The following is a 14,860-nucleotide window of genomic DNA, read 5'->3' as shown; positions in this document are numbered from 1 at the left end:
CTAACTGGTGCTAAGGGCTCGTTCACATCTGCGTCTGGGGTCTTTGCTTTCAGGTTTCCTGAAACCTGCGGGCATTTTTCAAACCCATTCAAAAGAATGGATTTGAAAAGTGTTCAGCCATGAGCGCCGGTGAGCATTATGCGCTCTCTGTGGCGAAACCATTTTTTTTTAACTGGACACAAAGTCGGACATGCAGGACTTTGTGTCCGGTTTAAAAAAAACTTTCACCGCGGAGAGCACAAAATGCTCACCGGCACTCACTTCTGGACACGGTCTATCAGGTTTCCGTCTTCTGCCTGCAGAACGGAGACTGGACGCTAGTGTGAACCCAGCGTAACTGATGTTAATGTGTCCGTTTTTTTAACTGATCCATTTAATGGAACAGTTAAAAAAAAAAACCAAACAAACAACTGACACATTAGTATCGGTTAGCATCAGTTAGTGTCTGTTTTTTTATACTGTCCTTTTTTCTTTTCTTTTCTTTTTTTTTTTTTTTTTTTTTACTGTTTATGCTTTCTGAGCATGCGCATAAAATAAACGGACACAAAATAATGGACAGTAACTGATGGCTATATGTCCGTTGCCCATAGACCTCAATGTTAAAAAAATAACGGTCACTAGCTGTCCGTTTTTTCAAATGGACAGAAAAGTCCTGCATGTAGGAGTTTTTTGTCTGCTTGAAAAAATAGACTTCTTACGGATTGGGTGTAAACGGACACAAAATAAAATCCAACTGAAATGGAAATTTCAGACAGACCAGCCAGTGTCCATTGCTAAAATCTTGTAATGGACAATAGCCACGGACACTGCTGACGGAATCTAACGGAAGTGTGAACACCTCCTTAAAATGCCCAATTGATCTACCATGGGCTGTAACACCAAGCCAAGTTATATATCTTTAGAAAAAGTGGCACACACAAATCTTTTCTATGGTTCATTGATCTAAATCTGACCCCATGCTGTTGCAATATACACAGAGTAAAGGTTAAATCTATGTAAATATGTTACCAGATGTGATGTGCTCTATTCTTAATTGTCTTAACCTTTAGCAGTCTTGTATAGTAAGTTACAAGTGTCTGTTTCTGCTGGTGTTTTTTTTCTAGTTTGCATTTATCTAAACAAGAATGGAGATTCTGGGCCTCACCTTGACAGAAAGAAAGTTCATCACCTTCCAGATCATTTTGGACCAGCACGTGCATCCGTTGTACTACAACAAGCAGTTCAAGCCTGCATAGACTGCGCTTACCATCAAAAAACTGTCTTTAGTTTCCTAAAACAGGGTCATGGCGGGGAAATTATATCTGGTGAGTTGTTCCATGATTGTCTCAACACTATAATCCATTAATTTTACTCCTTATCACCACATTCTATGTCAACATATATAGTTTGTGGACTCAATGCAAAAGAAAAAAAAAAAACAGGCAGTCCTTACTAAAAAAGTAAAATAAATGTGCAGGTGCACCACTGCTGTGTCTACAAAAGCAAAAATGCACCTTGCAGGAGCTAAGATATATGCAAACAGTAAATGTCCTCTCTGTCCTGTTGGAGTCCTCTTGCTGCACAATCTCCACTTATTCTTTCATTCTGGTCAGCAGTGTGTGGGTAGACACATACTTGGAGTTTATATCTTCATACTGGTCACTGCCTCCTTCACGGTGATTTCACACCGATGCAATTCAAGCAGTCCAACACTGTGGTGCTATCTGCTGTGTTTTACTCTAATTCATCCCTATATGGATGTCCCTTCACTGTATGTTGTATGAATGCAACTAAAATTATGCCCATGCCACTGCTAAACACGTTTCAGGGCTACCCATGCTCCTTCATCATAAGGTGAGGTTCTTAGCACATTGTTTGAGACTACCTGTCGCCCCGCCTAATTCTCTTGCTTCCCCGAGTTCATTCAGAGCTTCTTTGGTGGCTCTCTTTCCCAGGAGTCTTACGGGGTAGTCCTTCTTCTCCTCTGTTGGCAAGTGTTGTCCACTCTTGCAATTCTTTCTGGCTGGGGAGCAGTCTTCTGAGCCTCGACTATTTGGGCAGGTGGTCCGAATCCGAGACCTCCCTCCAGATCAGTCTACTGGAACTGAGGGCCATCTTCATAGCTCTGTTTCCCTGGACCTCTCTCCTCCAGGGCATCTGGACAGAGTCAAGAATGAGGTGATTCCAGCTATACTAGTGGCTCTGGATTGGCAACACCTTGTATCCGGATCTCATGTTCTTTCTAACGGACGCTCCTTGGCCTCTTCCTCTACTAGTTGACCTTCTGTCTCAAGGACCGCTGTCCAATACCTTACCTCAGCTGCATTTAACAGATTCTGTTATAAAGACCATGTTCAATGCCCGGAAAACCCCAGCTTGCGATGGTGTGAGATTAATGACTTCTATCTGCACTCCTTTTCTCTTCCTAGGACCCTAGCTTTTCTCCAGTCAGGTCTAGACCAAAGCTTGGTCTTTACTCTCTTAAGGGGCAGGTTTCTGCCCTTTCCATTCCTTTTCAGAAGTCCCTAGCCTTCCAGAGAAGGTGAAGACTTTCCTGCAGGGAGTGGCATACTGTGCTCCACCCTATCATCTGTTTTAGTAATTCTACAGCCTAAAATATGAGATTAACTGGAAGTGCTTAACCATTCCTCAGTCCTATATGGAGTCCACTTGCTGCGCAATCTCCACTTATTCTTTTATTCTGGTCTGCTTCGGTGCAGTTCAAGCAGTCCAATGCTACGGTGCCATCTGCTGTGTTTTGCTGTAATTGTTTGAGACTTCCTGTCACTAGAGGGCACCTTGATGCCCTTGACACATGATGGCTATACAACTAGACAATTCACCTCTATATCTTCAGCTTAGCCCTACAAACCATTCTTCATTTTTTCAATTGAACTTTTGTGGGTGGCGACTGCCTCACTATTTGTCAAGCACTATTTCTGTTTGCTTTTTTTTAATTAGTACTGAACAAAGCCTATTTCAACACATTAGTGTCCTAGTAGAACTGGTGAGTTTCCTACTGAAAAAGTGAAACGTTAAGAGGGGGGACCCATTTGAATGAGCTTGCCTTGTGGATATTGGGCTCACATAATTTGAACAAATTTTGTGCTAAAACTAAGACAGAATCTAGGCCATGTCTTCTGGTTCTGTAGAAAGATCTCACGATCCTGGTCACAGGTAGAAAATGTTTTACGCCAAATAGGTCACCCTAACCTTACCTTATCACCTACTTCAGTGCTGTTTTGGTTACCAGATGGCTCGTGGGCCCCGGCCAAAAGTAATTTAGTCACTTTCTTAGTTCAAGTTGCCAGACTCCTAATTCCATTACACTGGCTTGAAAAAGAACCACCCGCAATTTTGGAATGGATTCACAAGATAGATGAGTTGGCCAGATTGGAGGAGCTGCATAGTTGGAAGCTACGTAGACACCAAACTTTTGTCGAACTTTGGATCCTTGGTTCACTTTCAGGAGACAATTTAAACCATAATCTTATCAGTAACTCAATGTAACAATTGACTTAAAATCTAAACTTTATTACTAAATGCTCAAATGGTGCAGTACCCTTGGACCTTTTCATTTTTCCACCCCCCCCTCCAGACAACATAATTAGTTATTGTTGGTTTATATTGTTTACCTTAATTTAACCTATTCAACTCCTTCTGCTCTTTGTATGTTAGCAGATTACAATTTGCTGTTTTAGAACTGTTAGTGCTTTCACATTGTACTGTTTTGTCTATTGTGCATCTTATTCCTTTAATAAAAAGAGAATTTGAAAGAAAGAGAATCTAAATGTATAGTGTACAGTGCCTATAGATTTCTATGGGGCAGGCATATGCCAAAAGTTTTTACTTGTGTATAGATTGCTACATGTATCCAAAAGTATGACTATATACTTGCAATTGTCTGTTCAGTATACATTTATGTTCTCCATAATAATAATTTTAAAAAAAATTCCCTTTAAAAATAGAAAAATGCTAACTAAATATATTTCTAACTGATAAGTCAACTGGCATAACGATTTTTTTAAATTAATACATCTAGTGTAGGGCACAAAAATGGTGTAAACTTAGCCTTACTCTTAAAAGGGATAATTGTGATCATATTTAAAGCTTTGTCTGATTCAGGAGCAATTCCTATTCTTATGTTGGGCGATGTCCTGTGTGGTACCCTCATATGGTAGTGCGGAGTACAAATAATCATGCCATAATCTGTCTCAAAAGCTAGTATAAAAAATGTATCATGCAACTACATTTGTCTTGGCTAATAAGCAGTGTCAAATAACACTTTCAAACATTTGTCTAAATAGCCAAGGCCACCACCATTCACACTGGCAGACATTTTATACTGCACAGGTCCTGAGTTTTGGCAGAACACTTGCATCTTGGGAAATTCAGCTACTCTAAATTTATTACAGTAACTTTTGAGTTCAGAAAATTCACTAAACCGGTGTTATTTGTCTTTTGGGTTGAACTCTGACTGCATAAACCTTAGGAGTTCATAGGCGTTAGATGGAGCACAGGAATAAAACATCATGGTTCCTGTAGAATTTTCATCATTGCCAGATGATTAAATGTGAAAATAAAGAACCAATGAGTCATCTTCGTTTTATGATTTAGTTACGATCAATCTTATCTTTCAGCGGTATTTGAGAGGGAGCAACACACACTGAACCTTCCAGCAGTAAACAGTATTATACATGTCCTTCGCTTTCTGGAGAAGCTTTGCCGGAACCTGCGTAGCGACAACTTATTTGGAAACCAGCCCTTCACTCATAATCCTGCAGCACAGCCAGGATCATATGACAATGACAGATATTTAACAGGTATTAAAACTAATGTTGAAATTTGTAGTTAGTTAGAATGCTCGTCATCTGTTTTTGTACCGAGCTGTTAACACTTTTCCTATTCTTAGAAAGGTGCAATTTTGAAGGTAGTCTCCATGGCCCTGGCAGAGGATCCAAGAGATACTCTCAAGAAATACCTCCATACATTGCTCCCGTTTGTCCCAAAGTACCAAAGAATGATTGCCATGCATCAGAAGGTAAGCTCAGAAAACTATACTGTTTTGTTCCTCTACTTATTTTCCTGTACTCGTGTCTCTGTAGTTGACACCCTGCTACAATGGCCAGGATCGCCACTCTGATCCTGGCCATTTACTCCCCCATATGCCTCAATAAATACTGTAAGCAAATTAGAACTCTCACAAAGTGACTGCAGGATACTGATGGATCGCTATGGTAGCCATGTATGATAGCCTATCATCGGGCTGGCTGAATAAAATTTACATAGTTCTTATGACACACAGTAAATTCTGTAAAAGTGAAAGCCAAAAAAATGATAGTAAAATTGCTGCTACACATCCTCCAAAAATTAATATAAGTTATTCAATCATTTTATGCACCTCAAAATGGTGCTATTGTGAATTTTATAATCATGTAATGCATAAAAAACATTGTTATTCTTTAAAGCTGAATGCTAGATATAGTTGCTTATACTTGAAACTGCTATAATGTTATATGATAAGATGGCGCCTGTATCCAAGATGGGTGCAAGAAAAACAAATGCTTGGCTTGCTGCCACAAGACAGCTCCCCAAGGTTACCAAGCAGGACCGGGAGTAGCTGGCTATATATGGCACTGCTTAAACTTTTTCTGTTCGATTGAGATGTACCATACCAATCAGGAATGTATATGAAAACTTGCGTTGTTGTTATATCACTTCCTTTCTCTGATACTATTTAACTCCGTGGTCTCAATAAAAAGTGCGTCAGAATACATTTTTGCTGAGAGAAGAATGAATACCAGTACATAGAGTGGTGTGATTTCTTGACCGCCTGGCGCTCAGCCTAATTAATTAGGACGACGACAGTTACCCGAGATTATTGTTCAACTAGTCATAAACGTGACTATGACCTTATCACTATTAAAATATAAATCATCCTTCAAAAAAATAAACCTCTTACAGCTACTTCAACAGAAAAATAAAGTTCTAACTTTCTGAAAGTGGGCATGAGAAAACAATTACTGTGTCTCTAAGACCTAAGTTAAGTCGTGTACTTAAACATCAAAGAAAAAAAAAATCTCTAGTAACGTTCGAATGTGGTTGTTTTTTGTTTTTTTATTCTTTAAATCCTTGTATGACTACAGGAGAAACATTCCTGAATGATGCTGGACTTCCAGGGTCAATGGAGCAGCGTCTGGGTCCAGCAGAATCTCCTAGTAGCCCAAACACATGTAGAGTCTCTAAGGAATATCGGCCTCCTTCCTTTAGGAATCACCACCAGCCTGGCAGCCTATCCCAAGGAACTGTACGCCGGTTAAGCTCAGGGGGTGAGTACCAAAATTAAGGTATGAAAAGTTAATAGTATCTCATTGTTAGGGTCAATCTCCCTCTATGACCTTTGCCTTAAGATGATACATGGAATATTACTGTCTTAGAGAAGTAATCCTTTTAGCATTCTTTAGGGCTAGTTCACACGGGCGCAAGGAGGCAGATTTTAATAGCGGATTTCGCCTCAAAATCCGCCTTCATACAATGGTGGTCTATGGAGATAACTAGCGTTCTTTTTTCCACTAGTGGCATGTTGCCGATAGAGGAAAAAAGAAGCAAACTGCCCATTCTTCAGGCTGATTCCGCAGCTCACTGAGCCGTGGCTTCTGCCTGGTGGCAGCAACCTCCGGAGTTGGCCCATTCATTTGAGCTGACTCCAAAGAGGGAAGCCGCAACTGTGGCGGTCGTGGCAGGCAGGTTTTGACCTGAGAGTGACGCGGCTCCCCGCATCACTCTTGGTGCCAATATCCGCCCCCCGTGTGAACGAGCCCTTAGAGATTCCTATCACTGGAAATATGACACAATGCTAAAGGAAATGTGTTACCGTAAAGATTCTGAGCTATTATAATGCATGTATAGCAGAAGAGACGCCAGTAACAAAGATGTAGTTAATATCTTGGAATGGACTTTCCACTCTTCTGCAGTAAGCCTGCAAACCATCTGTACTAATTCTGTGAATCTCCAAGCTTGGAAGATGCATAACAGCGCAGAGGCCTTTTGCCAATTTCTTCATTGTCATAGTCATATTTTTGGCATAAGAGGTGTCCTAACTGTCCCCTAACAACTGAAGTCCAACATGACATCCAAGAGTGAAATTCAATATTCCCAATTGTTTTCACTTGCAAGCCACTGCCAGAAGTGACTAACAGCTACCTATCCCCATCTTTACACTGAAGAGGAATGCATGCTTTACCAAGCCAAGAATGTGTGTGTGTGTGTGTGTGTGTGTGTGTGTGTGTGTGTATATGTGGTGGAGTCAGCAGAAGTAGCTGTCAGTAAAACAAGTGCTCCGTCAACAGTTATATGGCTGCTTTGGGCATTTTAGTTATCACAAATCAGCAAAACTAGAACTTACAATTTGAACAGATAAAACTGTTATAGCGCCATCCTTTAATAGACAAGAAAAATAAGTAAATATACAGAAACATAAAGCTGACTATATAAAGCCTCTGATAAATCTGAGAGAGTCTGTAATTTTCGGTTTTCAAGATTTGTATACATGGAATGCCTATCACCATGTCTTCCATTCTCCAGCAGCTTCAGTGCTGTTTAGGAACGATAATACACAGGTATGGAGACAGAATGGATACAAAAACAAAACATATATGTAGTGTTATCCATGTAGGCAGGCAGCACTGGGCCGAGAGGGATGAGGCAGACTTCTCAGCTTGCATGATACTGCTGTCTGTATTCAGTGTGCGCAGCAAGGGAAAAAAAATAAATAAAAGTGCTGTTAGTTTTGTTGTCTCGTGCTCTTTTGGATCTGTACTGTCAGGTGGGCGGTGTCAGGCAGGAAAAGACAGGTGGTGTGATTCTGAGCTCTGACGCTGTCCACCATTGATTGGAGCTATGAATCATGACCCCTTTCCCGCTGCCTGACACTGCCCAGCTGACAGTAAGTAGCATATCAGGTACCTAAACTAACTGCATCAATTGCTCAGGAATGGTGGAGGCTAGAGAAAAATTCCAACTGCATCAAAACCAGTGCAGTATTAATAGATGCTAAGACCTAAAGGTATTGCAGGTGTTAAGTCCTCTTTAAATGATATGCAAATGATGTGCTTGCGTATTTCAGTCTGCAATATGAAATTGTAGCGCAGTCACTACTGCCTGTTCTATATTGCTCAGTATTGTAAGGAAAATAGAGTGCAATAGATGGCATGTAATACTGAGTGCTGCTTACTGTGTGATCTCTGTACCCTAGTGTGTGACAGTGGTATTTTGGGGGTCACAGAATTAGTTGCTAATATTTTTTTCTCAAAATTTTTTTTTTTTTAAAGTTAGAGAGTCATACAGTATTCTATAGATAAATTAGAAATCCATATTGAAAGAGCATGTACTGTATATATTTAATGCTCAGAGTTCTAATATGAGCATTTACTGTGACCCTCATAGTAATGAGATTTCCAATAACAATGATCTGAACTAGTTTTTCCAGCTTATAAGAAAGCAAAAAAAAACAAAACAAAAAACAGGCAGAGCGGTGGCTCAGTGGTTAGCACTGTTGCTTTGCAATGCTGGAGTTCTAGGTTTGAATGTGACCCAGGACACTATCTGTGTAGAGTATAAGATAAGATAAGATAATCCTTTAATAGTCCCACAGTGGGGAAATTTCAGTATGTTTCAGCTGCATAGTAATACAGATACAGGATAATACACAGTAAATATTTCAGAAGTAGTAGACACACATATGCTGAGAAAGATATAAAAGGAAGCCCCGACATAGGAGAAACATACAAATACTGATGGGGAATTTAGATTGTAAGCCTTATGTACTGTGGAGTATCTTGGTGTTCTATAACTAATATTTTTCTGGATACTGAAATAAAGTAGATTTATTAGTTCACTGAGGGTTGGCAAACCTGCCTTGAAATCACTCTGTAAAAGCAAACAGCAAAAAGTAATAATGATATAACAGATGCTAAAAATAAGCAAAGCCCCTTTTATCCCCTTTCACCTCCTAATTGTAGTTTTTTTAGGATGATTTACTCTTTTTATTTCACCTTTTGTAAACAGAATCTGAGAGGTGCGCAAATGGTCGGCCAGGATCCCGTGACCCATCTTTATGGAACATGGAAGATGTAATGCAGTTTGTCAGAGAAGCTGATCCACAGCTAGGATCGCATGCTGAGCTTTTTCGTAAACATGTAAGTCTTGTGATCGTTCACTCAGGATTTTAAGCTACACTAGAAGACAGTACACTATAGTATTTTCTAAGAATATCATGTATTATATAGAAACTGCTGTATATTGCCTTATACTCTAATACGTACACAAAGGTATTTGGTTCTGTCAAGGAAGGTACAGAATGAGGGGGCAAGGAGTGCTGTTGTCGCCTCTGAAGGTGGCTGTTAAAGGGAGTCTGTCATCAGAACCCAGCATGCACCTGGAGACAACAGCAGCTGCTGATCCCACAGCAGCAGGGACAGTAGATACAGTGCAGCGGAGGGAGTGCCAGGGGGCAGTGTGATGTTGTGACAGCTGTAGCAATGACTGCTAGACCGCTAGGTCTTATTTTCAGGGGAGGCCTTATATTTCTTAGTTTCTAAGAAATTGCTATAGGTCTTATATTTGGGGGATGTCTTACTTTCAGGGAAACACAGTAGTTTGATTCAGGTGACCGTAACCATGTAAATTGGTGCCTCCATTGTTAAGATGTTGGTGTTTTGTTAAGATACAGAGGAAGTCTTTGGAGCAACGAGGGTATTGCTGTTACTCCAAATAGGTAAGCAGAAATGCCCTCTCTGTTCCAAAGAGCTCTTTTCCATATTGACAAAAACCTTGGTAATGAAAGCACTGTTCATGAGTGGAAAACACTGTTCGATTCAGATGACCCTAACCTCCCTTTAAGCCACCTACAAGGCAGAGGACTCAGGGAGGATAGCCCCAGTATATGCTGCACTGGTACAACAGAAGAGATATCTGTGGTTGTCAAAGGTATGAAAATTGTACAGGGCGTGAAAGGGATGCAAGAAAATGTGTCATGCATTAAGCAAAAGTCTACAACTGGATCTCTCCAAAGAGAACACTCTCAAATGGCTGGTCATGCACTAGGAAAAAAAATAGGTCAGGCTGTTCACCATGTCAAAATCCATGTTTGGGTCTACCTGTGGGGTTTATATAGCCTTTTCACCACCATCATAGTTAAACGAGTTATCCCATCAGACCAGCCCCTATTCATATGCTTTATTTAGGCATAAGAGAGAGAGAGAGATTTCTGTACTGGACCTCTAAATAGGCCAGGGCAGAGAACTACCTAACAATAGTGGGAAGCAGAAGACAAAATGTAGCATTACTTGGTGTCCATTGAAGCCAGGTAATTTCTAGAAGATCCAGATCTCCCAGAGATGTCTGCATATTAAGTGGGATACACCATTGGGATTCAACCATATGCCCTGCTAGGCAGTGGCGTAACTATGAATGGCGGGGCCCCGTGGCGAACTTTTGACATGGGGCCCCCCTTCGACCGACTCCAAAGACCCCGACCGACCGATCCCCATTCACCCACATTCCTGCGCGCACTATTATGCCCCATAATGGCCCCTGCACACAGTATTATGCCCCACTGTGGACACCCATGAACAATGATTATACTCTTTTCAGACCCCAGAGTATAATAATCAGAGACCCAGGGGGGATATCAATATGAAAAACAATGTTGCTTACCTCTCCCTGGCTCCGCTGCACTCCCTGGTGGTGTCAGCCATCTTCAATGACGTCCAGGACGTCACATGACTCAGGCCCCGGTCATGTGACATCAGAGTAGTCACACAAGTAGGCCCGAGGCCTGTCTGGAGCCCGAATAGGTAAGTAACAGTGTTTTTTATGTTCTGTTACCTCTCCTGGGCCTCCGATCATTATAATAGTATAATATTAGTGTTTGTAGGTCCTGCAGCGTCACTTACCGATCCCGGCCCCTGCCAGGATTGGAAAGTAATTAGGGCATGTTATTGTCTGAAGTAACTCTAGCCGCTAACAGCCTAGTAGGAAAAAAAAAGCTGCGGTATCGGCTGTCGCTGGGCCCCTAATGTCCCAGGCCATGTGGCAGCTGCGACGCCGGTAGTTACTCCCCTGCTGCTAGGGCATATGTATTACACTTTGCAGAGTGAAAGATAGTTCTTTGTAATCGGGGAGCCTGTCAATATTTCATACTGCCCATGGTTAGGAGAGAAGGAAACTACCGGTTCCCTTGTTCACTTTCTAATCTTGTTGACTCTCTTATATCCTTGGAAGTCGAGCAATTTTCAAATACATGTGTACATAAAATTCTGCTCACAGAACTGTCTTAGACTGAGGCCCCATATTGTAGAAAATCAGCTTTTTTTGTTGTACATTTTATTGTGCTTTTTTTGAGCCAAACCCAGGAATGCAACACAAAAAATTGGCTTCACTTACTTAACATTGAGGAACACAACACCATGGGTATAGCCCTGGCCCCTTGGAGGCTGACACTAGGAATAGAAAAAAATGTTGGCCCCACCTCTTCACAGAAAATATGATAACCAGTTTTAGCTTAGTGTCCGTAAGTGGCAGATGTTCTCACTTAGGTCTTTAGGCCACACTCATCGCACTCCCCTTTTTTTTCTCGCTCGGGGCACTTTTTTTTTGCCGGTGCTCTACTTGTCTGTCTTCTGGGACCTATTTCCAGACCCCCCGACTACCTTTTTCGTTCTTCCAGATAGACTTTATTTACTTAATGTGGGCTGTCAAATATCCCATATGTTCACTGGAATGAAAAGTCCTGCATGCAAAGCAGATGTGAACATAGACGTACAGTATTTTGGGTTTTATCTTATGTAAAAAAAAAAAAAAAAAAACAGTCCGCAATAATATTTACAAGACAACAAATGGGTCTCTATTCTTTAAAGAGGACCATTCTCCAACTCCAACAGCTCCAGCTCTTTACATGAAATAATAGGCTCTACTGATTCTGGCACAGTTGGAATTATTTCTCTAGCTCCCTTCATTCCCAAGCAATCAATGCTGTTAGTTTTGGTGCCTGATTATTTAGGTTCCATACTGTCAGGAGGGCGGTCACAGGTTGGAGCAGACAAGGGGTGTGATTTTGAGCTCTGCCACTGGCAGAATCTGATTGGTGCTCTGAAACACCCCCTGCCTGACACTAAAATAATGACACTACAGAACTGAAATAGCACATCAGGCACCAAAAATAACTGCATAGTGATCAGGAATGCTGGGGGCTAAAGAAAAAATTCCAACTGCGCTGGAAGTAGTGGAGCAGCATCTATTAACAGATGCTAAGATCTTGAATTGATGGAGGTGGTGAAAGGTCCTCTTTAAAATGGTGAGGCAGAATATCAGTCATAGTCCAGCACTGGTTTGAGCAAAGGACCGTTCACCTTTCCCCACTGGTTTCCTTAATAAGTCGACTGTTCCCACAGTTGTAACTAATCCTCAGTGCTAACTATACATATTGCTGATACCATACAGAGAACACTAGCAAACACACCTTGATATGGCACCATTCTTTCAACTTAGACCACTTAAGATCATTTGGTAGCTCATTGTCCACTCCAAGAACTACATTTGAAACCTTCCTTGGCAAATCAATCAAACTAATCCTTTGTGTGTCAGACTTTCAGGGAACTCAATGTTATACTTGTATATGTATAGAGCGATAACAGACACTATCAGAGTCATTCTCAGCAAACTGCAGTTAGCTGATCTTATTGCCCTGATAATCCAGAGAACTCAGCCCCCCTCTCTTCCAGAGAGCACTGAATGACATCATCCATCCTGGATCAGATAACAGATCAGGTGCCTTGACAACAATGTGTTATGAATCATATTACAAGCTAATATGCATAATAGATTATCAAATTATATTTTATCATCTGTTTATTTCTTACAGGAAATTGATGGGAAAGCCTTGCTCCTGCTGAGAAGTGATGTCATGATGAAATATATGGGTCTAAAGTTGGGTCCTGCTCTAAAGTTGTCTCACCACATAGATAAACTGAAGCAAGGGAAGTTCTGACCAAGACCTCTTGTCCAGTTGTCAAAGACCCTGTAAATGTTCATGCAGCGGACTCATGCATTGGATTGCTTTTCTTGGCAATCTTTGCAGAAAAAGAAGTTACCATGAGAGGAATTCGACTCAAATCCCTGACCCCACACTGGGGCTTTATGTTTGTCACTGACATTTGAAATGTTTCCTATCTTTGAGAAGTTCCTCCAATATGTGAACTTGTCCTTGATATTTCACAATAAGGGGAGAGGGAAGATGAAGGCATTACGTTTTAATTGGGCTGTAGGTTCCCCTACTCCCTTATGTACTTTGAATTAATCCAAACAATACTTTTCTTATCTTATATAGCACTGGCAGTGCACACAGCGCTGTACCTTGTAGAATAAAAGAGGCACAATGAATTATTGGCCACAAAAGCTTGCAATCTGATGACTGGTTGGAGTTACTTGGAATCTGCTGTATATAATCTTGTACATTGGGAATATAGGTGGCTTCCAATTTCTAATACCAAAATTATATTAATAATAAATGCAACAACCCTGCCCAGGCTTTGCTCATAAATACCTTTCTGTTTTACTCTGCATCTCTTGCCAGCAAGGAAACCACAAAAGGACTGCAGATTTCAGGAAAACCACCTGTTTAGTGATAAAGGCTATGCCCACATTCACAACCAATATCTTTTAATTCTCCTATTGCAGACAAAATAAAAACTGGAGCTACTTTGCAGATAGGCTCACTGAAAAATCTCTTTTTAAGCTTCTGTTATGTGTGAAAAGAAGACTATAAACCCTATGCAATCTGATCCCAGAGTCATATTAAAGGGATTCTATCATTAGAATCCTGGTGTTAGCTAAACCTGTGTCGGAATAGCTTTAAGAAAGGCTATTCTTCCCCTACCTTTAGAAGTCTCTGTGCTGCCGTTTGGTATATATTCCTGGTTTCATTATGGTTTCATTATGGTAATGAGTCTTCTCGCAGCACTGTGGATGTTCCCCAGTGCTCAAACAGCCATGAGGGCATCCCCTGTTCTGCAAGAAAACTCTCCAGCGCCCCCAGTGCTGTGAGAAGACTCATTAGCATAATGAAGAAACCAGAAATATATACCGAACGGCGTTGCGGAGAAGACTTCTAAAGGTAGGGGAAGTATTGCCTTTATTAAAGAGGACCTTTCACCATATCTGGGCACATGCAGTGTTATATACTGCCAGAAAGCTGACAGTGCGCTGAATTCAGCGCACTGTCGGCTTTCCCGATCTGTGCCCGGTGTGAAGAGCTTACGGTCCAGTACCGTAGCTCTTCTATGGTCAGAAGGGCGTTTCTGACCATTAGCCAGAGACGTCCTTCTGCCTCGCGGCGCCAATCGCGCTGTACTGTGGAGCCGGGAGGAACGCCCCCTCCCTCTGCTCACACAGCTCGTTATCGAGCTGTTATCGACGAGCATTATCAGGAGAGGGAGGGGGCGTTCCTCCCCGCTCCACAGCACAGCGCGATTGGCGCCGCGAGGCAGAAGGACGTCTCTGGCTAATGGTCAGAAACGCCCTTCTGACCATAGAAGAGCTACGGTACCGGACCGTAAGCTCTTCACACCGGGCACAGATCGGGAAAGCCGACAGTGCGCTGAATTCAGCGCACTATCAGCTTTCTGGCAGTATATAACACTGCATGTGCCCAGATATGGTGAAAGGTCCTCTTTAAGGCTATTCTGACGTGGGTTTAGCTAAAAAAGGGATTCTAATGATAGAATCCCTTTAACATCTTTATGTCCACTATTAATCTTTCAAATGTATGTTGGTGAAATGAAAGGGCAGATGGGAAAGCATTTGACTGCAGGTTCCCACTACA

General features: G+C 41.5%; 1 protein-coding gene across 3 annotated transcripts in view; it reads left to right on the top strand.

Moving 5' to 3' along the window:
- SCMH1 (Scm polycomb group protein homolog 1) overlaps nucleotides 1-13,727 on the top strand; it is a 45,409-nt gene extending 31,682 nt beyond the window's left edge. For all 3 annotated transcript variants that reach the window (XM_075264531.1, XM_075264530.1, XM_075264529.1), the window contains 6 exons: nucleotides 1,104-1,304; nucleotides 4,620-4,802; nucleotides 4,892-5,020; nucleotides 6,126-6,308; nucleotides 9,046-9,176; nucleotides 12,902-13,727. In XM_075264531.1, coding sequence (XP_075120632.1) covers nucleotides 1,104-1,304; nucleotides 4,620-4,802; nucleotides 4,892-5,020; nucleotides 6,126-6,308; nucleotides 9,046-9,176; nucleotides 12,902-13,027 — 953 coding nt within the window. In that variant the 3' untranslated portion in view covers nucleotides 13,028-13,727. The remainder of the gene's footprint in view (nucleotides 1-1,103; nucleotides 1,305-4,619; nucleotides 4,803-4,891; nucleotides 5,021-6,125; nucleotides 6,309-9,045; nucleotides 9,177-12,901) is intronic.
- Nucleotides 13,728-14,860: the final 1,133 nt, after the last annotated feature.

This window comes from Leptodactylus fuscus, chromosome 2 (genome assembly GCF_031893055.1).
Source record: "Leptodactylus fuscus isolate aLepFus1 chromosome 2, aLepFus1.hap2, whole genome shotgun sequence".
Lineage (NCBI taxonomy): Eukaryota > Metazoa > Chordata > Amphibia > Anura > Leptodactylidae > Leptodactylus > Leptodactylus fuscus.
Note: the sequence above shows the minus strand (reverse complement) of the source record. Positions and strands in the feature narration are given on the sequence as shown.